The sequence below is a fragment of the Pinus tabuliformis genome, chromosome 9 (genome assembly GCF_031772625.1).
Source record: "Pinus tabuliformis cultivar Carrire ecotype Pingquan chromosome 9, CPIR1, whole genome shotgun sequence".
NCBI classification, from domain to species: domain Eukaryota; kingdom Viridiplantae; phylum Streptophyta; class Pinopsida; order Pinales; family Pinaceae; genus Pinus; species Pinus tabuliformis.
Genome location: NC_142307.1, coordinates 1,570,039,561 through 1,570,066,444, shown reverse-complemented (window position 1 = coordinate 1,570,066,444; position 26,884 = coordinate 1,570,039,561). Strand labels below are relative to the sequence as shown.

The following is a 26,884-nucleotide window of genomic DNA, read 5'->3' as shown; positions in this document are numbered from 1 at the left end:
CCTTTTGAGATTGTCCCCTTGTCTACAACTTCTCCTTTTTCTACACCTTCTTCTCTTCCTGAAACTTAACTCCCCTTCGACATGAAAGGGTTGCTACCCTTGACCGCACACTTCTTCTCATCTGCACTTCTCATTTTTTATAAAGACATGCTCTATTGAACTAATACTTATTCTTATTTGCAACTCACTTATTATGATATAATATGAGAAAGGAACCACTCTCCTTGAGCTCATGATTCAAGCTTTTGTATATTCAATTCCTTTTTCAACTAGCTTAATCTTTATTCTTATGTATTTGATGTTTATTTAAGCAGTTATGAATAATTTATTTTCTTGCCAATCACCTCACTTTCTTTACTCATGAACTATTGATTCATATACTTCAAACTTTCCATTTCATCATTCTTCTCTTGCAACTCACTCTCTAAAGTTCCTTTCTTAATGTAGTTTGAGGTGCTATAGTCTCTCACTCTTTCTTCTATTTATATTTTATTGATAAGATGAAAGAGAACATTCTCATACAATAATTTTTTCCTTTACATTCATTAAGGACATATAAATTGTTTTAATTCCTAATTTCTTTTACCACCAATCTTCCAAATCCTTCCTTTCCTATTTTACCACCTTTAGAATAAAATGTGACCTCATGTTATTTATCAACCATTTCAATTATACTTAGCATATTGTGCTTTAAACCTTTAACAAATAGGATGCCTTGAGTTGTTGATTTTTCATTATCAAGGGTAACTATTCCTTTGCCCAATATTCTGGCTGATGTATTAGTTCTAAGAGTGACACTACCTCCTTTCACTTCCTTTAGAGAGAGAAATTTTCTTTTATCTCCTATCATATGACATAAAGATCCACTATCTATATACCATTGGTTCTTTTTGTTTTGAACACATAGAGCTAGACCACGTTCTTCTTGCTTTTCTTACTTCCTTCTACGTACCTTTGTTCTTTGATTTATGTTATTGACAATGTCTTCTTCTCTACTTTGATTTAGATGCCTCAATGTATTGCTTCTACAGTCATGAGTTTTGTGCCTAGACTTATTACACTTGAAACATTCAACAAGATCTAATAAGGGGGAAAATGAATTGTAATTTTTGACAACATTCTCATTAAAACTTCTAAAATTGCTTCTCACACAACTATTCCTTAAGATCTTATTATATGGTTCCTTTCCCCTATTCCTCATATATTAATTTCTTACATAAGCTATGCAATCTATTTCCTTATGACCAAAATTATGACATGAAAAGAAATAGCCATAAAATAAATTTTGATACATGGATGAGGAGGGCCTTCTTCTGAACCCATTCTAACTGTCTTTGTGAAGAAACTTAGATAATTGTTGATTTGTTACTTCTTTTCTCAACCTGCTTGTATTGTTTATGGGGTCATGTCTCTACTGATCCTTGGCTTCATTTAATATTTTGCTTGCAATGCTACTAGATCCTTTGAGCACATTAGCATTGCTTTTAGATTATTTGTTGCATTTTTTATTATATCATTGAGCTTGATACTCCCTTAGCGGTTTCATGATAATCAAGACCTGTTTTAATAAAACAAGATCTCTGGCAACTGAGAATATCATCTAAGGTTTCAATACTTCAAAATTTGATTTTTCTGATCATTGACTTTGTCTAAATCCTTTCTCAAGGATAATCCTAACTTCTATTTTCTCATAATGTCCTTTGTTTTCTTCAAGTTGGCTTAGCAACATTTATTATCCTTTGTTTGCCTCTTCTAGCTATAAATTCATGAGAGACACTATTGATTCATCAAGATCACGATTCTTTTCTTTTTCATATTTCTACCTCATCAACACCAACTCTACATCAGAAACATCACTCTATTCATTGAACAAATCTCTCTTGATTGACGCACATCTCATGTACTACACAAATCTCTCTTGATTGGTACATATCTCACATAATGGATAGATATCTCTTGATTGGTGTGCATCTCACATACTTCATATATATCTTAGTTAAAGTACTAACTCAAACCTTTGTTTTCTTATCTATGTGCTTTGCCCACAAATCCTACATTAGCTTCTCTTTGTGTGGTTACGACACACTAAATTCTCCTGTGCTTATACTCATTGTTGTGCACCTCTTGTATCCCAATGCCTCTCTAGGCATTTTCAATTTATAGATGCTACCTTCATCCCCAATTTAACTAACTTTGCACTTTTTCCAATGGATCTTAGGTTTGCACCACTTCTAATACTTATGAAAATATTTTATTATTATTTTAAAGCTCCCTTTGGTCTAACCATTGCACATGACCATGCAGCTTTGCATTGGTGGATGCTAAAGCCTCAAATTTTGGCTATTTACATTTGAATATCGGTTGACCACTGTTTATTGGTTGGTGTGGCCTGGACATCTAATTTTAACTTTATGGGGAATCTAGGAAATACCCGTTGCAAAACCAAGTTCCTTTGGACTTGGTTATGGGGACCTTTTTTGCTAGGAAATGACAAAATTTATGTCCCTTGAACCCAACAGTTAATGGATATCAATCAATTAGACAATGGAGAGAAAACACCTATGGATATACCGTTTAGAACCCAGGTGTTAAGTAAGAAAAGTGGCTAGAACCGCGTGTTGTGATCTTGGGCTATTAGGAGTTTTTTGAACTTGCCCTTGTAAAACATTATCTTGGGATTCTGGAGGCCTAGGGAATCTAATTCCTCATGTGCTACATGTCATCCCCTTTTGACTGCGGGCCATACGATATTGGGTGATTGGGAGATTAGATAGCAAAACACTACCTGAGGATTCTGGGGCTCCAGGTACCACTTAGCCTACCACCTCATTCTTTTGACAACCAATCACAGTTTGGCGTATAATGAATGCTAGCGAGTCCTCTTCCTTGTGGCATTGCCAACACATGCCACATGTCACTTACCTTTACACAACCAATAGTCCAAAAATGCTAAATATGGGTGATACGTGTCCTCCACCTAGCACTTCCATTTCACCTACTCCACTTGACACACCACATCATTTCTCTGTCATTGGTCTAGTTTGCATGTCTCATGCATTGGGATATCATATATTAGGGAAACTTTGTGACTTTTGTATTGACATAATTTCCAACACGCCTAATAGTTTAGGGGCCTAAAGGCTCTTAGCGCTTAGTCACTATACCTTAACTCCAATATTTGCTAGGAGCATGATTAGAGGCTCCTATATTGAATATCAAAGAAATTAGAAAGATGAAGAGCTTGCATATATTCCTGATGATGCGAGAACCTAGGGGACCTTAGCCCTTAAACACTATACCTTAACGCTTTGTGAATAGAGGCTTAAATGAGTGCCAACCATATTGGGTTTTTGGAAAATCATATGAGCCTTTGTATTAAAAAACTTCTGATATACATTGTTCCAGGGGTGCTTAGCTCTTAGGTGTTGATCCTTAAGTGCCTCATGACTGAGACTTGTGACTGGAGGCTTACCATATCAGATATCAAATATATTCTCAGCGTTCGATAGTTGAGCGTTTGATAGATGGACTGATACTTGATGGAAAATTTTTCATTCGTTAATTGATGATAGACCATAACACCTTTGATTTGTGAGATGCTCCTTGGATGCTCTATTAGTTGGTGTGAGGTCCACTTGTTTCACCTGGCCTTACCATTTCCTGATCACCCTCAGCTAGTTTTGTATTACCTCAATCAATTTCCTTGGGGGGTGAATTCCTTCATCGTATATCACTTTCCCTTAGCGGTTTACTTCCCTCATGCCATTTTGTACCTCCCATTCGGTTAAGCTTCGAGCATGTCAGAGCCCCCTGAAATGAATAAGAGCAACCGATCTAATCCATGCTATGCTAATCCAAGACACATTGATATACTAATCCAAGTTTCCTTGCACTCATCCAAGATGCGTTGATCCAAGGATTTTCCTTGTGTGTTCAATTGTCTTCTGGTTGCTTGCCTTTCATCAGACCTTCATGCTACTCAACCTTGTTTCTTTGGTATTTGACCTTGCACCTCTGCTCTTCTTCTATGGCTTGATTCCTTTCCTCTAACATGGGCATGTATCCACTTATGACTCCCACAACTTTGACATTAATGACAACACATTGTTCAACAATTTCTAGAATTTTAATTTAATTATCAAAGGTTGATGTTTATCTCCAAATTAGTTATGCCATTTCTTCCCTTTTAATTAAATTGATTAATTAAAAAAAATGTCATATGAACATGTGTCATATGAACTTGAGTTTTTGTATTTTGAGCATGTGGTATTAATAGACTATGGTATTGACCCAATAATTATGTTAATTATAAAATATATAAAATAAGTAAAATTTAAAATAATATCATTTGTACTTTTAAAAACATATATATATAATTCACTGTACCAAACATCAATACTAGTTACATCTATGAAAAACCTACTCATAAAATAAACAAATTATCTTTCATATAAAAATGACCCAAAAAACAAACATATTAATGAAACTAGAACTTCAAAAAAATATAATAATAGCTCTGAGTCCCACCCCAACTACACCCACTTGACAACTTCAAAAAAAAATATATAATAGTAGCTCTGAGTCCCACCCCAACTACACCCACTTGACAATAAGTATTTATAGTTTGAAAAAAAGCACCCTAACTCATAACCTATATGGAATACATCTTAAATATATATCAATCAATTTTAACCCCACACAAACTTTTATGAAAGACATAATGCACCAAACTTTGAATGCATACCAATCTTATCAAAAGCGTGTAACCCACTTGCAAGATGGACCGATAATGAAGTTTTATGGAGATTTAGTGCCTTCTCCTAACTCTTATTGGATGAAACGATATCCCACTCCTAACCAAGCACAACCTTTTATGAAATGCATGATACACCCAACTTTAAATACATAACAAGCTCTACCGAAAGCATGTAACCCACGTGTAACCCAGTAATGAAGTTTTATGGAGATTTAATGCCTTCTCTCAACTCTCTATGGATAAAACAAACACATTTCGTATCATCCTATCGTATTACAAAGTTTTGGCTCTCCATTGCGTTCACGCATTCATTAAAAATTATGGGTTTTACCAACTGAGTAGCCACAAAATAAATATTTGCATTTATTTGAACAATCAGAACATCGTGGTCCGTGTTGCAATGAAAAGATTCATTCATGGGGGTGGAGGGCAGTTGTTAGGCTAACAGCATTTAGCTGCTTTTTATTAATGCGCCGAAAGTGGAAGGTGAGTTGCTACGGGGAACATTCTATATGCGCCGAAGGTGGAAGATGAGTTCTTACGGGGAACATTCTATATTTGGTATTATTAAGGTTGTATAGTTACAATTATAGTTGAAAAGTATTTTAAATTGAATTTTAAATAGCGGTTAAATTTAATTCACTTATATATATATATAACCATTAAATATTAACTGATATTGTTTATTTAATTTTTAAAACTCTCCATTTATTGATATTGTTTATTTAATTTTTAAAATTTTCAATTTAATGAGTGAGTTAAAAATGTACTTATATAAGTAAATAAATACGATTGTAAAAATAAAAGAAGTCAACAAATCAAAAATTTATAAATTTATATACATATAAGTAAATTCCAAATAAGATGGCAGAAAATAAAAGAAGTCAACAAAGACTTCAAGATAAACATCAAACTATGTAGCACTCACAATATGAAGACCTCAAGATGAGACTCTTAAAAAGTCACAAACCCATAGTTTGAGATTCCAAGATAAGCATAAACTCACCCATAGAGGGTCTTTGGGCTTGTTAGAAAAATCCTATCTCCATCTCCACTTACATCATGTAATTCTGCATTGTGCACACTTGAATCTAAGTTTTGAACTATAAAGCTTGAAGCTTCAAGGTTGAGACTTGCCTAGCATGCCCACACCCATGAGCCATTGGAATGCTATATAAAACACTAACTTATGAGGATAGAGTAATCAAATTGAAGGGTTTTCTAGTTTTCCAATATAAATAGAACTTATTTTCTTGTTTGTATGGGTTAAATAACTTTTTGTTTTGTTTTTCATTGTTTTTATTTAGTTTCTTTAGTGTTAGTGTTAGGTTTTATAAAATAGATCTATTTATTTATGGGCTTGACTAGAAAATGGATCTATTTCATGGTTGTGTATAGAATCTCAAATGTGTGGTTACCAAGGCTATAATATGTTTGATACATTCATACTTTAATATAGATGCAACTGGGTTTGGGCCTTTCAAGTATTAGGGCGTAGATGGGAGACTCCATCCTCCTTCTTACTTATCCAAAAATTATGATTTTTTTTTTTTAAATACATGATCTATATATTATTATTTCTTGAAATGTTAGAATCCTTCCAAACAACTATTTAAAAGTGGGTTCAAACATGTTTTTATTATTTATAAGGTCATCTTTCTCTCCAAGTCATCATGTTGTAAGTTGAGATTGATTGTTCCTCTTTAAAATACATTATAGTTAATGGTTTTGACCAAGATACTCACTTTTCAAGAATCGCTCGGCATGATTTATAAAATCTTTGAAATTACATAAATAACAATTGTAAATATATGCACCAAATCATTGGTTAGTTTGACCATAAAATTGAACATAATTGAATATGTTTAATATTTCTAAAGTAATATAAAATATATACATCTATCATGTTCCTTGCTTAAGGCATTGTTTATGATTGAATTAAAATTAAAAAATTTCCTAAATATTGTACAAAATTTATAGTAACAAAATTTGCTTTTATATTCATAATAAAAAATTGGCAAAAAATTTATATAATACATTATTTAAATGATAGATAAAAATTAATATCAAACCTCATGTAATATAAAACATGCACATCTATCATGTTACTTGGTTGAACCATCATTTATGGTCGAATTAAAATTAGAAAATTTCCTAAACATCACACAAAATTTAGTACTAAAAATTTCTTTTATATTCATAATAAAAGATTAACAAAAACTTATATAATACATTATCTAAACAATGAATAACAACTAATATTAAATCTCATTTAATATATATAAAAAAATAAAAAAAACTCATATAATACATTATGTAAATGATAATGAAAATTAACATATACATCATGTAATATAAAACATGTACATCTATCATGTTATTTGATTGAGCCATCATTTATGGTCATAAAATTAAAAATTTCCCAAACATCACACAAAATTTAACCAATAACTGCTTTTATATCCCTAATTTTTTCTAACAAAAACCCACATAAAATATTATTTAAATGATGAAAAAATTTAATATCAAACCTTATCTCAAAAACAATTTAAGAAAAAAATATATCATAAAAACTTTGTTTCCCAATAAAGAATAACAGTCAAATTTATACCCAAATTTAGTAGCATCTCTTTTGATCACTTTGATTGACTTACAAAAATGAGGTCAAAATCCACATGGTCAAAATCTACCTAGTGATTAGAGGGCAATCAATATTTTTGGAGCTATAACTCTATTAATGCTCCAAAGTATATATGCCAACCTTTATTTTGTACTTGACAAAATCTAATGGTTGACATATAAAGTACTGATCCAAAATCTAAAAGTTAGATATATAGCAACATATGAGCTATAGCTCTATTAATGCTCCAAAGTATATATGCCAACCCTTATTTTGTACTTGACAAAATCTAATGGTTGACATATAAAGTACTGATCCAAAATCTAAAAGTTACATATATAGCAACATATGCTATAACTCCAGAAATATCCAAGATTTTACAGAGTTAACATATACAGTCAGTATTAATAAAGCTATAACTCCAAAAATATTAATAGCAGCTAGCTACTCATATAAATAACAATGTACAAACCATTAATTAATTTACTATTTAACTTTGTATGATAACTAAGTGATTACCACCATTGCAGCCATTTATAAATTAGTGCTCCCGAGATCACCATAACACGCTACTGTTCTCTGAGATATCTGGCCATCTCTGCAACTGTTGTGTTTAGATGGCGGTTTTGGGAATGGGATTGGTTTGGGCGGTGGCCAGACGAGCGGGGCCGCCGCCTTCGCCGCCAGCTCCGCTTCCTCGTCTCCTCAAGGAGTCTCCCCGCAATTTCACAATCACTAGACGGCCACCTCTCCTGGTTACGCCCAACCGGCCGACTCCCACCCAGCCTCTTTATCTTACCAACTTGGACGATTCATTTTCATCAAGAGTTTATGTCGATTCACTCTTGTTTTATCCACCAGTACGCCCTGAAATCTCCATGAATAGTAATGGCAAGAATGATCAGGATCCAGTCGAAGTTATTGGAGAGGCTCTGGCCAAGATTCTGGTGGATTACTATCCATTTGCTGGCAGATTAAGAAATGCCCATAAAGGTAAAGGTAAGCTTATCATTGACTGCACCGGTGAAGGGGTTCTCTTTGTAGAGGCCGACGCAGATGTTTCCTTGGAAGACTTGGGAGATCTGTCTCCACCTATTCCTCGTGCTCTTGAGTTTATAAATAACGCTCCAGCGTCATATTCCCTCAGAAACTCTCCACTTCTTTTGTGTCAGGTTTGTATTTGTGGTTTTGATTTTGTTTAGGGTTTAAAATATTCTTAAAATCTACGATTATAAAGATTTTCCCGTTAATGCATTTATATTTGCACTAAATTCGTTTGTTTTTTAATTAAATAAAATTATATATATATTAAATTTGATATATGAAATTTTGTGTGGATTGAATAACACGCAAGAATATTATTGAAAAATTACTAGTATATTCTTGTGGGTTGAACAATCTGCAAAATTAACCTTAAAATGAAAACAAGTACTAATAATTGCAAGTCCATAAGCTGTGATAATTTGTTTAGTATCATAGTGATCAATTTTTTTTTAATTGACAAATTGACAAAAGTAAATAAATATAAATTTGTGGTGATTTGATTTTTTAGTTATCTTTACCTCTGTGAATAGTAAAATATATTTTTCTTTTGGTTTATGCATTAGAATATCAATTTTTTTTTTCTTTCTTTGTGGTGATTTGAATTTTTAGTTATCTTTACTTCTGTGAATATTAAAATACATTTTTCCTTTGGTTTATGCATTAGAATATCAAAAATAATTTTCCTTTTGTGGTGATTTGATTTTTTAGTTATCTTTACCTCTGTGAATATTAAAATACATTTTTCCTTTGGTTTATGAATTAGAATATTAAAAATAATTTTCTCTTTGTGGTGATTTGATTTTTTAGTTATCTTTACCTATGTGAATATTAAAATACATTTTTTCTTTAGTTTATGAATTAGAATATCAAAAATAATTTTCTTCAAACATTAAAAAAAATGCTTGAAAAAACTACAGTTGTAAAACTCCTCTACATTTTTTTGGCAAAACATTGTTTTTTAAAGATAGCAATTACCACGTGCCCATCTACTATGAAACAATGGGATTTGATTAGCCAATTCCATTTTTAACGGAGAACAAATAAAAATAGTTAATTTGTTGATTTCAATTTTGTTTGAATACATTTAAATTTGACTACTATAAATGAGCTTAATATTATTATGAGAATCTATTTAATACTTAAAACATAAATTTTTGGTATATGGAAATTATTTGGAGCTATTTTTAATATTACAATCTTATTTCTTACATTTTTAGTTTTGAAATTGTGTTATTGATATTATTAATTTTTATTATTATTATTTAATATTAATAATTTAAATAGATTATGTTTCTCAATAATTTTAGAGAAAAAGTGTATATATTTTTCCTCAAGAGACATATTTTACGATCCAATATGATGTGTAAGGATATAGGTCTATCATCAAATATAAATCAAAATAAAAAGTTTAAAAATTTAAATAACTATACAAAACATTTAAATAATGTGGGTCCATAATTTTTTTTTAAATAACGATATAAATAAACAACTAAAAATCCATCCACCTGTAAACTTTCTTTTTAGTGTCTAGAATTTGAAGAAAGGTTTGCACCTCAAGAATTTGATTCTTTTCTATATAGAAAGAAAGAAAGAAAGAAATTATTTTAACGTCCACGAGGCTAAAGATAACCTATGGGACAGATTGCTTCTTCATCTGCTTGATGTATTACCTATGAGACAGATTGCTTCTTCATGTGCTTGATGTATTAGGCCATTTTTCTGTGAAGCTTCAAAATAAATGCAAAGAAAGAAATTATTTTAACGTCCACGAGGCTAAAGATAACCTATGGGACAGATTGCTTCTTCATCTGCTTGATGTATTACCTATGAGACAGATTGCTTCTTCATCTGCTTGATGTATTAGGCCATTTTTATGTGAAGCTTCAAAATAAATGCTCCCAACTTCTGGACAAACCCCTCTCTAAATATATTATCCCAAGTTCCGTGTTGTCTTTGAAGGCCTCACATTCTAAAATGAAATGTTTTTTTGTTTCCACTTTTCTGGAAGAACAAAAAATGCATACTCTTTCCTCCCACACTTCCTTTAGCCTTTTCGAGCACCCTATTTCACAACGGAGTCGATGCGAATTAGTCCTTAACTGAGCAATACGAATTTTGGCTCTCCAAGAGATATTGACCTCTATGTATGTTTTTGGTTGATGACTATGAGTGATATTAAACACTTCAATATAGTACTTTTTCTTTCTTCCTAGCTCCTTATCCCAAGTACGCTTGTGAAACTCTTCCATAACAAAAGTTATTATCTCTTTGCTGGACACGCGTTCAAGCAAATACCCCATTTACTAAACCATTTGTTATTTTGCTACATCCAAGGTTTTTTTATCTTGCACAATTTATCATTAAAGACAACCTTAGGCCATCTACCCTTTTCCATTTGCTCATTTTTTTTTAAATACCTTATGACTCACACCATAACAATTGCTTCAATAGGAGCAATCCCTGTTTTACTTAACAAAATAGCATAAGGAACTGCACTTTTAATCTTAAATTTGTTTGTAATCAAAAACTTCTCAATTTGATAAATAAAAAAATCAATTTTAAAAATATCCTAATTTTTCTTTTCCATTTCAAAATTTTCAATTTTTTTATAATATATACTCCCAAATATTTCTCCAATAAGATTTAAGAGACTTAAATATTTTCGTATCGATTCCTTAAACTTTAGTAACTATGGTTTTGGTAACTTTTATGTTTGAATCTTTCACAGGTAACGCGTCTAAAATGTGGTGGCTTCATATTAGGTTTGCATTTCAGCCATTGCATCGCTGATGGCGTTGGAATCGCCCAGTTTGTGATGGGTCTGAGTGAAATAGCCAGAGGAGCAGCAACACCCACGGTTCCTCCCGTTTGGAAAAGAGAAATCCTTCGACCCAGAGCGCAGCCTACCGTGAAATCCCCTGCTATCGGCCGTTTATATTATGATTTTGTTGACAAATATCGAAAATCAGTGGTGCCAGTGCGTGCAGGAGAGGGAATGAGCTCAAAATGGTTCTATTTTGGTCCAGAAGAAATTGGAGCTTTGAAACGGCAGACAAAGGAGGCGAGGCACTGCACCACATTCGAAGTAATAGCGGGTTGCTTGTGGCAATCGAGAGTAAAGGCTCTCAATATCCCTGCCCACCAAGACTCGGCATTATTGTTTTCCGTGAACGCCCGTTCTCGATTTCGACCGCGTCTTCCCACGGGGTACTATGGAAATGTAGTAGCAGGCGGCCACGCTATAGCAAGAGCCGGAGATCTGATTGACCAGCCATTGTCTTTCGCTGTGAAATTGATTAACGAAGGGAAGAAAATGGTGGACGAAGAATACGTGCGATCCACGGTTGATTTGGCGGAGGTGAATGGGCGTCCACTCAGCCCACCGCGCGGTTGTTACATCATTTCGGATATTTCCGATATTGTAGGGGCTTGCGCAAATGCCGACTTCGGGTGGGGAAAAGCAGTGTATGTGTGTCCTGCTTCTTCCCCGGTACCCAACCTTTCGTCTTTGATGAGGGCCTCAAAGAACGACTGTGAAGGAATCAGAGTACCTGTTTGTTTGCCGTCGGAGGCTATGAAAATATTTGAAGAAAATATTTATACACTAATCAACGGCGGCCTTCGTACCTAGGACATAGCTTCGTTGGTGCAGAAACAGTGTCAAGCTAGATTGTAAGTTACTTTTTCTTGTCCGAAAATTCGTCATTTTTAGGATTAAGTAGAGGTCAGATTGCTGTTAGTGGTAATGTATAAGTAATTATTTTATTAAGAAGTTTAAATAAGTGTGTTTTTAGAAATAATGTTTTAGAAAAAAATTATAAAAAATTATGATTTGTATTGGTTATGTTAAATTTAACCATGGTTAATAGATAAATAGAATTTTATTGTTTCATTTTCAATAATTTGAGATATGAAATTGATAAATTAATTGTTTGCTTAAGTACAAAAACTTGCATAAATTTGAGTGGGTAGTAAAGAATCCTTGGTAAGTATATTTATTTATATTTTATTCCTACTCATTTTTTATGCAAAAACTTAAATTATAGTAGGAATCAAGTGAGTATGAGATAATTTTAAGGATTTTATTTTTAAATGGTTTTATGTCAAGCTTAAGAACAAAAAATCATTGTACACAAATGTATAAAAATCATGTATGAATATTGCAACCATAAAATATGTGATGTAGTTATCTACATAACATTATATTGTGCAAAGGTTGCAATAAGACCTTCAAGTTATGGTCCAATTAAATGTTTGGAAAATGATTTTTTTAATAGTATTGAAAAATAATTATTTATTTTTTCAAAATTAAGCATTATAAGTTATATTGGTCAATGCTAAATTAATAGTGGTCAATACACAAATCCAAAACTAGAGTCATTTTGACAAAAACTAATAACAAAAATCTTATTAAAATATATCTTAAATATTTAAATTTTCTATTTTAAATTTATATATTATAAATGCATTCACATAAGTGACATTTTAAAGGCATTCAAATAAGTGACTTGTTTTATAATATATAATTTTATTGCTTAAAAGATAAATTTAAATATTTTATTGTTTAGTATTTTTTTGGTGGGGGAATAAGTGACTTGTTTTATAATATATAATTTTATTGCTTAAAAGATAAATTTAAATATTTTATTGTTTAGTATTTTTTTGGTGGGGGTGTTGTGAGGAGATTTTCAAAACAATATGGAAGATATTTTGTAATGAAATGTTAAATAGATTTTTATTTATTTATTAAAAAGATATAATGTCGAGTCAATTGAAAATACACAAAAAACAGAAATAATTATATAAATTTTAAGTCATTTCAAGTTTCTTACATGTTATACACATATATGAGGGAAATGTATAATTCATTTAATTTTTAATATGAAATTGATAGGTGACAATTAAAAAATATAAATAACAAAAAAGATAAAGTGTTTATCATAAATAAAATATTTCAATATCAATTCTTTTTGTATATGTACCTAAAACGCCATGGATGGAAAGGATCTGCCATATATGTGAGAATAGGAACATCGAGGATGAAAACCACTTCCTCTTAGAGTGCCCCGCCTACAACCACATTAGATCTTAGTTTCACAATCTTTGTTACAATACTGACCTTCCTAGCCTTTTACAATGTCAAAATTATAGTGATCTCGGAAGGCTTCTCTCCAAGATTTTTGAGCATAGGAATAAAATCTTAAATCAAATTAAATAGTTTGTTTTTAGACCAATGTTTGGTCTCAGGGGACGTTAACCATCATCATCATCAAAAGTAAAGAGAGAGATTTTTCTTTCATTCATAGATGTTTGAGTGGAGAGGCTCATTCTACAGTAGAGTATGATGTGTAACCCTATCCGTTCGTAATCAAAGTTGAAATTTTGCTCATGTAGGTCAAATTAAAATTAAAATTAAAAATAAATAAATAAATAACTATACAAAACATTTAAATAATGTCTACTCATAAAAAAAATTGCAAGTGAAGAAATTGGATCTCTCCTGGCTAGATCCGTATTTAAGATGGATCTATGCTTGTTTTTAATTCATCGTAGGAGGAAAATGTGTAGTTCCTTCCATATTTAATACAAAGTTGACAAAGAAAAATATCAATAACAAAAACAAATCAATATAACATTTTAATTTGAACAAGATCATAAATAAAATATTTTAGTGCCCATAAATTAACCACAGACATCAAAACCCTGCCTTTATCATACATCTCAAGTTCTTAAAATAAAAATACTCATAAAAATAACTAAATTATAACTTTATATATATATATATATATATATATATTAAAAAAACATGCAACAAGATTCTTAACCATGAAGATTCACCCCAATTTTATCATGAGATTTTTAATCTATAAATACGCTTTGTTATAATATCATGGGCCAATATCATGACTTGTCAATATCATAAACCATAACTTATTTTTACATGACACTTGTTCATATGCCATTTTTTTAATTACTGAATGTAATTAAAAAAGAAAAAAAAGACATAATTACTTCAAAAATAAATCTTAACCTTTGATTTGTGTATACTACTAAGAATATTCTAAAATATTCCATAAAGATTAAATCCCTACCATCTACCTAATAATTATTGATAAGTTAATTAAAATTCAGGAAACCCTATTTTAAAATAGACATGCCTCTCAACATAATTAAAATAAATTTACACTAATTTTAATAATATCATTAAAATCTTTTAACATAGTTATTTTTCAAATCACAATTTTAAATTACTTAAATTATATTTTAAAAACATTATACTATCCATTAAACACTAATAACACTCAAAGTGAATAATATTTTTGTTTTTATCAATATAAATATAAATATAAATATAAATATATATATATATATATGAAAATAATAAAATTTATTATAATTTGATTGTAATATTATAATAGTATTTTAAAAACAAAATATTTTAAATTACTAATAAATAATAATAATTATAATAAAATAATGTTGATATAATTTCCATTAGTTCAATCACTACATGTTGGATTTATATTACTTAATTTTTTTTGTCATGGTTTCTGAGAACAAAATTTTATTCCTTGTATGAAATATAAATATATTTTCTCATTAAAAAGAAAAAAACAAATTCTAATTTTAATTTTACCAAATTAATATGTAAGAACTTTTTTTTTGTTGGGTTGGAGTATGCTTTAAAAATTCTTTTGCTTGGCTAAGAGCCCATTTTCTTCTGGTTAACCATCAAGGACCATAGGCATTTAACAGGAGTGAAAGCCTGCCCCTTTAAGGATCACTAACCAGTAATTCTAGGTGATGTGATTTTCCTTGAATAACAATGATGAATCAATTTGCATGGCTCGACTGTCCCCACTACTGGTTTTTTTTTTTTTTTGTAAATCAAGATTCTATTCATTCTTCCAAAAAAAGGTACAACAATAGCAAAATGCAGGTAGCCTCACCTCAACTAGGTTTGTTGACTACCACGATCTGCATATGACAAAGAAACAAAGAAACATCTAAAGACACAGTCCACAACTTAGGAGGCTAAAAGCACCAGTAAACACCTGTAACCATGCTAGTCATCAGAAGTGATGGAGGCTGGGTTGTCCAGAGCTGTTCTTGGAGGAGGAGGAGGACAAAAGGAGAATTGAACGTGTTCTTCGAAGTGGGCCATCTAAGCCTCCAACTTCTCTACTTTCTCAGATAATATATTCTGGCCTCGCCAGACCACCACTACGCACTCTCGGACATGGCACTGGAAGTAGTGCATTTTGTTCAAAGTGGCAATGAGCTCTGCATGCTCCTCTCGCCTCACCCGCTCCGAGGTTTCCAAGTGTTTAAGTACTGATTGAATCAAATCTCAACAGTGCTCTAAACACCAATCTTGTCTCTGACCGCGTCCTAAATTACGAGCCTTCCCTTGTCGCCCCGAACCGTCGCGGCGAATCGTCCCACCCCGTTGTTGGCTTCGTGGAGTGCAACTCCCACGACCAGCCATCGAGCCACCGTGACAGCGACCACCACATGCCTCAGAAGCCACCCGACCAGAACGACCCGCCCTATTGCCACCGCGACCGCCAGAGACCACCCGTCCCGAGTGACTTGCAATAATACCACCTGCCCAGCGTTAGTGGTTGCCATTTCCATCTACGAGAGAGACACACAACCCCCCGGGCTGCCTGAATTGGGCTTAAGCTGTGAAGAGGAACGAGAAAAACAGGAAGTCAGATGCATTATGACCAACCCTACACTGTTGGGATGAGTTGAAGCTGACCAATAGGTGACTTCACGAACCATAATTGTCATCGAGGAGAAATGCCCCACCTCGGCCAGCGGGACCACAACCAACCAACTTAGGATGAACGTAAAGAACCACAATTCCAAGCCAACAACGAGGATCTGACTCTGCAATTCACATTTCCTCTCCCTGAATAGGATCCCCGCTAACCAAACCACCCAAAATCCAGCACACGTGCTCCACAGACATCGCTTGACCTTACACGACCCCGAGAGGGGACCACTAAAGGCATCGAGCCAAATTTCGCTCCAGCGCGAGGGGGATGCTGCTAGACCCCAACAAGACCAACAAAACAAAACCAGAGCCAGAACTTGGCCGAATCCTTCCCTATGCGTGATGGCCATAAACCAAATACCAAACTGGCAATTAACAAGAATCCACACCCGTAAGTGGAGGAGGGGACACCGACGCCGAGGATGCCACCTCTCCGAGACAGGGTGCCCTAAAAAACAATCTCTCCCTTGCTCAAAACTCAAACTGCATTTACCATAACAAGACCAAAACCATAATGTCTAATAGCAAACCTTGCCACCCTCCATAAATCATCGATGGACGCCACCTCCAACGAGTTTCAAGACTGATTGAGGTCTCACACAAGTTACATTACCATCTCCCGTACACAAGGTGCATTGAGAGGATGGAGAGGCCAGTCCTCGCACCTTTAGCCATGTAGTATTCATAAATACCCACGCGTTACCTGAGTATCGTCATTAACTTGATTAATCACCCCATAAAAAAATAACTTTTTATTTTGTAATATATATATACACACTCTTTAAAGTAAAATTATAATTTTTATAAAAATATATATTCTAAATCATTAAATATACTCGAACTATATTTATATTTATATTTATATTTATTATAACTATATTTTAATGTTTTATCAAACTTATCTTCACTTCCTAATATCACATCGCCATTCTTCTCAAAGTGTCTTCACCTCGTAATATCACATCACTATCCTTTTCACCGTAATATGTGAAATGACATCGTTGGGTTAGAGGTTATTTTCCCTCGTATCTTAGTATATTATGACATTTTTCATCATTCTATGGAGAGGGAAGGATAACGTTATAAATAATATTTAAAAGAAAAGGAATAAAGGGAAGATAAGCTACTACCTTGTCGTGTAGTTGATAAAATATAATTTATCATGAGGCTGCTAAGAGAGAATATATTTTATTAATTTACATCTTGATTGATTGATTTAATTTATTGGATATTTATTAAAGAATAATAAAAATAAAAAGAGACATTAATTATTTGGTTTTATATATAGAATTGAGATTAAATATTATTTAAAAATATATAATTTTATTAGTATTTGGTTTCATTTATATGATTAAAATTAGATGTTATTCGAAAGTATATGATTTTATTATTATCATTTTAGTAATGTCATTTTGAAGTGTTGATTTTTTTGTAAATGTTATTTAAGTTGAAATTGTCTTTTTAGTTTTAGAGTAAGATTTAAAAGTACCAATGATTTGTCAATAGCTTATTTTCCTAAGATGTAAGGAATAAGTTAATGAACCTATCTCTTAAAACCATATATATCAAAGAAGCCCTGCCAAAGCCGCATAAAGACTGTGCAACTATACATCAATCCGAAATGCATAATTAAATACTCAAATACACAATATCGATATAACATTTAGCTCTTATAAGTCCAAGAATTGAGCCAACCACAACTTTGGGTCCACGAACCACGAACCAGGTATCACTACGATCCTACAAACTAATATTAAATGAATGTAAGGGAAAATCACAGTAAGGAGTGATCACTTATCAAACCACTAAAACAACCTTCATTAGTGTTTCCCTAGAGCAGGGCTCACAAACTCATAATAAATCTCAAGAATCCAACCCAATGTACTAAAGAATAATTAAAATGGCTCATAACAATTCAATCTACATGTGGTGGAGGGGTTCTTAGTCTTGCAACACCTCTAAATCCCATGGGATTGTGGTGTGTAAGATTCTTAATACCACCATTTGTTACTGATTGCAACAAAAACCATTGTGGTGCCAACCCTCATGCAAGGATCTTACTACCACCTTTAATTGGTGATCACAACCATAGTAATGGTGGTGTCATGCTCTACAAATATCTTACCACCACCTTTAGCTAGCGATGAAAACCACAACTGTAGTGGTGTCTTGTAACTTAGGCCCAAAAGAAAATAATACAAGGATCTAGACATACAAAGATTAAGTACCCCCTCATATTGCAATTACACTCCCAACTCCTTAATCCACATAGATATAGTTAGCATAAGTGAAATTATTCCAGACTCACCAATATCGTAGCACAAGTACCTCCACTATACAAATATCCTAGAGGAAATTCCCTATGTGGTAGCCCCCAATAAGAGGTAGGTAGTTGATTTAATTATTCAAAATCAAGTAACACCCTCCTAATATTTTGTCTCTTGGTCTACCCCTATTAATGAAAGGGAAATTTGGGCTTGAGAGTGACTTTACAAGTGTCCAAAACCAGGAAAAAGTTAAATAAAACTCTTTCTCCTTATACAAGGTTATTTTCACAAAAAATCCCATTTCCCAGGTTTCATGGGCACAAAGATATCATAGTCATCATCATAAAGGCAACAACATTTCCCTCGAGTGCATTTCCCCATTATCCACTAAAATCTTAACTGTAACAAGTTAGTTCATCCAATGTACCAACGCGTATATGAAACATCACCATCATACTCAATCTCACCATAAAATGAAGTGTATTAATGACAAAACATCTTGTACAAATATACATCATAATAATGCATTTGGCATATGCATATATCATAAATCATAAGATTAACCATATCAATGGAAAGGTATCTAGTACATGCATACATCATTGATCATATGATAACAAGGGAATGCTATTTTAAATTATCATCAAAGGTCATCAAAATTGTCATAAAAAATACCAATGCTTCATAGCCATTATCAAGAATATTTAAAGATATCATTAATAAAATCATAACTCATCACAATTTAGGCAATCACAAAGGTGTTTAGGTCCATCCTACTTAATCATGAGTAGAAGCAAGCAAAAGGGATGGTGATTCCGAAAAAATATCTCCTGTTATTCAAACAAAGGCATAAATACATCATGACATATTATATAAACATCATATCAAATAAGGTCATCCATCATAAATCATCAAGGATATATTCACAAAGTCATGCCTCTTTCCTTGTTAGTTAAATTTCCAACAAGAAATCATCTTGATAGATGAGTCCAACTAACCATATAAAACATTCAAAGTCTATTCAATCACTTAAAACTACGTTTAATAAGAATTACTAAAATAGGGACACATCATTTATTACCAAGGTACATTTTTTTGAAAGTTAATTTTTTTATTGCCTTAGAATATCATCAAATCAAAGTGCATCATCTATCCAATCATAGGTTAACCATTTCCCTCTGTAGGTTGTTTCAATCTGCATTGAGGGAAACCATATATTTTATACTACCTACGTGAAAAGAAAATAGTTCAAAACATATATAACAAAATAAACCTAACTACTGTAATATTGTAATCAAAAAATTGTTAGTAAACATTGCAATCATTCAAGAGTCATAAGATGTAACAGGTGCAGGGTCCTTGGTATTGGATCCTGGAGGAGCAAGGGGGTTGAATTCACACTACAAATGACTTTCTAGATGGTCAAGCCTTGCATCTAGTCTTTCCAAGTAAAATAATTTCTCAGCCCATTTTATGTCTTTTAGAGAAGAAAAAATGTTGTATCTCTCCTCTTGTTTTTCTTTTAAGACCCTGCCAAGTAGATTCTTCATTTGCAAATGAAGAGATATGGAATTGAAATTCTATTTCCTTTGTCCCTTGTTATGATTAGGGCTAGGAACCTAGTGAGAAACCTCTTCCAAAATATTTGTATGAGAAAAATCTTGGTGGTCCATAGCAACCAAAGACTCCGGGTTGCGAATCTCATTGGAAGTTTTAGGGGGGAAAACAAATAGAATGTGGCAGTTGCTTCCTGAGTTTGTTGTTGGGCTCATTTCTTGCCCTAGGATCCCTGACTTCCCCCGCCCCTATGACTATGCATACACTGCCTTGACATATTTCATAGAGGGTTCACTTTCCCAAGTTCCTTACAAAGAAAAATAATAATAGGTATATATAAGATAAAATAGACTAAGCCGAGTCTGCAAAAGAAATGTAGCACCAAAATGCTAGAACGTAGGCCCAAAACTGGATAAGTGGAAACAAAAAGAATGGATACTCTATTATAGACCGAAGACAACACTATATTTTTTATTGTAAATTTCCCCCAGAGTACCAAAACCACACTAGAATATTAATCTCTAGACCTCCACGACCACTAAACTTCCTACCAATATAATTGACAAAACAAAAGAAGAGAGTATGTAGAAACTCCCATATCAATGTGTTTGCAAATGCACCAAAACTTGCAGACATGCGAACATACTGGACAATAACCACCCACCAACACGATAAACCATAATATTAATAATCAAATATCTAAGGCCAATCAACTTAATACCATATATATTAATAGAGAAAATGAGGGGAACTAGAATTACCCTTCTCAGAGTGGCTATTGAGCCACCGATGCTTAAGAATAAAAGAAATGGCGAATATGACCACCACTTGCCAGCCCGAGGACACCACTCTTGCTAGAATCTCCCCCATCTCTCCAACCCGCCTCTAGACCCCCTGAATTCCATTTCTCTGCCACTAGACTTACAACCCCCCCCACAGACTCCTATTTCCCCAAAATCACATGCCAATTCTCTTTCACTCACACAAAAAGGAACCAAAGTACAGTCCACCACTTCTAATTCCGCGTCAATGGAAATTTCCTCAAGCATACACTCTTCAATTTCCCAAAAGTAGACTACAATAACTACAATATCCCAACTCTCTTTTATCTAAGCCAAAGCCGAGTGAGAGATAAGAAACAACACTGTCATTGCGGGGATAAGGCTTCTATGCAACATTCCCATGGAGACATTCGCTTTTTGCCACCTTACCTGTTCTAGAGAGGGGTCTAAACCACCTTTGTTACTCTTCCATTTCCATCATGTAAGGTTTAAAACTAGGTCTAGAATAGAAATAATCCACTCCATTGTCTTTTGTAGCAATCACATGCACATGCATGTGGGGGTTGTTAGGGTCCTATAATCTATAGGATCAATGATCATTGAGTTTTTACTCTCAATATTTCAGATTGTAAATAATATAGCTTTCTGCAAATGATTTCCAAAAAAAATAATAGAAAAATGAAAATAAAAAATGAAAAGAGGGTATAAATACAAAATAGAAGAAAAAGAAAAAGAAAATAAATGATAAATGAACCCCACAAAAAATTGAATAAAACTAAAAGTGATGCTAGCTTAAGTGTCACTACTAGCCTTCTGGCTTTGTAAAAGAATAAATTTGTGAAATTGTGTGTAGCTTGTTTAAAATGCTACAATCCCGTTCTGCTTGAGACATACAGTTTAATCATGCTCAAGCTGTTTTCAATTTATGTTAATTAGGTTAGAGTGAATAACTTAACCAAACAATTTGATATTTGTTAAGGCTAGATAGGTAGAAATAGGTGAATAATGTTAATCCAACTGTTTAATCTGGATTAATTTAGTTGATTAGATTAGTCTAGAGTTTGAAATAAATAGTCCTTATCTCTTAGAATAAAAATTGAAGGGGTTTGCATACTCAAATGCACCCACATTTTCTTTCTGATAGAATTAGAATAGGTAAATGAATATTTTCATGTAATAAGTCTGAAGTATTCCCTTATCCAAAGTCTTGGACCTTGGGTTATGTTTTATGCGCCCGAAACATTTGGTGGGGCCGTCTGGTATTAACCTCCCCACACTTCACGATCACCCGATCATTCATTGCATAAATCTGACAGCACACGATTATTTTCGGACCCCCTCGAAGTGATAACACTTAACAATAGGGGGGGTCAAAAAAGTGGTTTACCGTCCCCTGACCTGTCACCACCAGGTGATTTCAGACCCCCCCTCCATAAACCGGATAACACCGCACCCCCCCTCCGAAAGCGATATTGTCTTCCCGCCTACCTCGGCTTCCCGCCATATGTCACCTCCATGTCTCGTCGCAGCTACCACTCCCATCGCAGCTACCACTCCCGTCGCGCCACCTCTTCCTACCCCTGTCACTCCCACCAACGATCCCGCTCCACTCATCTTCCAACTCCCATCTACCACATCTGGGACCGTTGTAACCTCCATAAATCCACTATCCGTTTTCCCGCACCATTAAAGGAGTTAATGCCCTAAAAAGTTCGTTAATCCAATGGTTAAGGCCAGTTCACAATAAATAAATATGAAATTCACCACTGCGATTACACTTTTCTTTCCTTGCTCATTCAATAGTGTTACCGTCCCTCTGTGCTCTAATCTTGCCGCAACATTTCTGTTGCCTATCATTCATAAATTGACTAGGGTCTGCCACTCTGAATACCCGCCATTATTGGACACACAGTGATTCCCTGCTGTTGCAATCTTCAATTCTTCATTCTGCAACCACCATGGCACCTAAAACTGCCCCTGTAATTAATCCATGTAGGTTTTAACCCCATACAGAAATTACCTACATAAAAATTCTAAAACACAGAAAATAAACAATGCGAGAGCATAACACATAAAACACATATACGCAGAGATTTTCCCCTGGATCCCAAAACCGGGACTACCAGCTTGATTTTTCATTATGTTCCTTTCAATGTTATAATACATATTTATACATGCTGAAGCATAAAATACCATGGACTGAAAACCATCACATCCAAAACCATGGACCGAAAACCATCACATCCAAAAACATGTGCGAAAATCATGCACAAAACCATAGGTGGGTCCGCCCAACCTAACATAGGTTCCAAAACCAAAATTTTTTGGGTCGCTGCCCCGGACCCCATAAATTGGGGTTAGCTGCACCCCTCAAACTCCCTATGACTCCCCTCACTACGCAATCGGCACAACGAGGGGGGGGATTCGACCCCCTTCTAACCCCTTGGTTAACTACGTGGGCTAGTCGTGGAAAGAATATAACACAACCCAACATTCTCCCACTTGTTGTTTTCTTTCCACAGGGGGCCACAAGAGAGCTTAGTCATTTATCCAGCCCTGCAATGCCCATTGTTTCTCTACACCAAGAGAACTTCTCAGAGCTCATAGATTTTGTTAATGCATCTGCAGTATTCTTCAAAGTGTCCACCTTTACCAGCAACACCTTTTTGTCTTTTATCATATCCCTCACAAAGTGATACTGAACATCAATGTGCTTTGTCTTTGAATGATATGCAGGGTTCTTTGCTAAGAAAATTGCACTTTGGTTGTCACAATCTATCCTTATAGCTCCCTATACTAACCCCATATTTGGACACAATCTCTGCAACCAAACTTCTTCCTTTCTTGCATGAGTGGCTGCCATGTATTCTACCTCTGTAGTTGATAGTGCCACTACAGATTGTTTCTTACTCATCCAACTGACTGCACCTCCAAATAGGTTAAACAAATACCCACTTGTAGATCTTCTCTGATCCAGATCTCCAGCCCAGTCTACATCAACAAAGCCATGAATATCCAAGACTCTGTCCAATCTTGGTCTTCCTTGGTAGCACAAACCATAATCACTAGTGCCACGCAAATACCTAAAAACCCGCTTCACTGCTATCCAGTGCTCCTTCCCTGGTTTTGACATGAACCTGCTCAATACTCCCACTGCATGTGCAATGTCTGGTCTAGTACAAACCATCGCATACATCAGGCTACCGATTGCACTTGCATATGGAACATGGGACATGTCCTCTTCCTCTTCTTGTGTCTTGGGACACTGTTCAGCAGATAACTTTACACCTATAGGAATAGGAACCTTCAACGGTTTACTATCCTGCATATTAAACCTCTGCAATATTGTCTTGATATACGTCCTCTGGTTTAACCAGAGCTTCCTCTTTGTCCGATCTCTTTTAATTTCCATGCCCAAAATATAGTTTGTAGCACCAAGATCTTTCATGTCGAATTTGGAGGAAAAATGGGTCTTCAAATCCTGGATAATTTCTTTGTCATTTCCAACCAGCGACATATCATCCACATACAAGACCAGATAAATAACACAGTCACCAATTAATTTAAAATACACACAATGATCTACTTTTCTTCTGGTGAAGCCAAGTCCCCATATAAATGTATCAAATTTCTGATACCACATCCTTGGTGACTGTTTTAACCCATACAAAGACTTCTTTAACTTGCATACCAGTTCTTTCTTACCCTTCACTGCAAAGCCTTTAGGTTGATTCATGTAGATCTCCTCTTCCAGATCCCTGTGAAGAAATGTTGTTTTCACATCCATCTGTTCTACCTCAAAATCAGAAGCAACATTAACAGATAAAAGTAATCTAATAGAAGTTACCTTGGCAACAGGAGAAAAAATATCACCAAAATCAATTCCCGGCACCTGGGAATAACCTTTTGCTACCAACTGAGCTTTGTATTTCTCCACATTTCCTTCTGCATTTGTCTTCTTCTTGAACACCCATTTGTTGCCAATGGGTTTCCTTCTAGCCGACAACTCCACCAGATCCCAAGCCTCATTTTTGTGCAAAGATGCCATTTCATCAACCATGGCCTCTTTCCAGAGTTTTCCATCCTTTGAATCTACTGCTTCCTTCATAGTTCTGGGATCATCATCAGTAATAGATAAAGCAAAATTTGAACAGAAAGTAGATGGACTATACCTTTCTGGTTGCCTTCTTTCTTGAACTGATCTTCTCACACCCGGAGTTTGTGGCTCTTCATCTTTTGATTCCTCCTCTGCTGTAGAGTTTGATTCTTCCTCCTTTAGCTCAAACTCTATCTTCTCAGGTTCCTTTGGTTGGACTTCATGTTTAATAACATCTTTTACCTCTCTGAACACCACATCTTATCTGTAAACAACCTTCCTTGTTACTGGGTTCCAAAGCTTATAACCCTTTAAACCATCCTTATACCAAATAAAGATGCACTTTTCAGATTTACTATCCAACTTGGTTCGTTTCTCCTTTGGAACATGTACATAAGCATCAGATCCAAATACCCTCAGATGTGAAAGAGAGGGTTTCTTACCAGTCCATACCTCTTGTGGAGTTTTATTCTCCAACACTGATGAAGGTGATTTGTTGACCAGGTAACATGCTGTCTCCACTGCCTTTGCCCATAATTCCTGTCCTAACCCGGCAGCACTGAGCATGCTTCTTGCCCTTTCCATCAACATCTTGTTCATTCTTTCTACAACTCCATTTTGCTGAGGTGTATATGGAGTAGTCTTCTGCTGTGATATACCACACTTCTTACAGAATTCTTCAAATTCCTTACTGTAAAACTCTCCACCGTTATCTGTCCTCAGCACCTTTATCTTCTTCTCTGTCTGGTTTTCCACCAGAGCCTCGAATTTTTTAAACCTGTCAAAGACTTCAAATTTCTTCTTAAGGAAATATATCCATGTATTCCTTGAGAATTCATCTATAAATGATACATAGTACATAGACTTACCCAGTGATGGAACCTTCATAGGTCTAAACACATCACTATGCACAAGCTCTAATATATGTTTCGCCCTCTTACCACCAGAGGGGAAACTCACCCGATTCTGCTTCCCATATACACAATTTTCACAGAAATCAAAATCCAAAGAGCTATTACTCATACCTTCTACCATACCTTTACCATGAAGTATTTGAAGGCCCTTCTCTCCAATATGTCCAAGCCTTTGATGCCACAACATGGTATTATTTCCAGTGACCACTAGATTTTCTGCTCCACTTTCAGGAACCATAGAACTGTTGCACCCATCAACAACCGTGCTACCTTGCAACTTGTACAGAGTTCCAATCCGAACTCCCCGCATAAATACCAGTGCTCCCTGAACCATCTTGCAGGTATCCTTCTCGAACATTATTTTTACACTTGCATCATCCAACTTACTTACAAAAAATAGATTTCTGGCCAATGTGGGAATATGCAAAACACTTGGAAGTGTTCTAACCCTTCCACCTTGCAACTTCAACTTTACTTTTCCACGACCAATGATTCTAGCCTTCCTATCATCCCCTAAGAAGACATCACCACCATCGTATTTCTCATACTCACAGAACCACTCTCTATGGGGAGTGAGGTGAAAGGATGCACCTGAGTCAATCAACTATGCCTCATGATCTACATGTGTACTTGAAGAAGCCAAGTACACATCCCCACCTTCATCTGAGGTGGTTTTCACCTCTGCAAAAGGAGCATCATCAGATCCCTTTCCTTTATCAAGAGCTTTAGATTTACAGTCCCTTTAGTAGTGCCCTTCCTTTTCGAATTTCCAGCACACCACCTTTACAGGTTTTCCTGGAGATTTGGATCTCCCTCTAGATTTAGATTTCCCACTCGATGACTTATTTTTGGATTTTAGGCATCTGTGGTTCATTTCTTTTGAGTTTTGTTTCGGAGTATCCACAGTAGAAACCATATTTGTCAACGTTTCGAATCCCAACAGGGATCCATCATCAAGACCAATCTGAATGATGATATAAGAAGAGCTATGTTATAGGATAAATAGTTTAAAGGAATAGTTTTAAATGTCGGCTGATAACTTCTAATTTATATTTTATTTATTTA

The 26,884-nt window shown here is 34.4% G+C and overlaps 1 protein-coding gene across 1 annotated transcript; it reads left to right on the top strand.

Moving 5' to 3' along the window:
• Nucleotides 1-7,969: 7,969 nt before the first annotated feature.
• Nucleotides 7,970-12,139, top strand: LOC149154635 (benzyl alcohol O-benzoyltransferase-like). The gene is made up of 2 exons (XM_089441313.1): nt 7,970-8,548; nt 11,149-12,139. Exons 1-2 carry the CDS (start codon nt 7,994-7,996, stop codon nt 12,049-12,051), a joined length of 1,458 nt encoding a protein of 485 aa, XP_089297439.1. The 5' UTR covers nt 7,970-7,993; the 3' UTR covers nt 12,052-12,139.
• The last annotated feature ends 14,745 nt before the right edge of the window (nt 12,140-26,884 follow it).

Coding starts and splice junctions, on each gene's coding strand:
- LOC149154635 (XM_089441313.1), top strand. CDS start 7,994: ATGGCGGTTTTGGGAATGGGATTGGTTTGGGCGGTGGCCAGACGAGCG. Junction 8,549..11,148: donor CTCCACTTCTTTTGTGTCAG/GTTTGTATTTGT, acceptor AATCTTTCACAG/GTAACGCGTCTAAAATGTGG.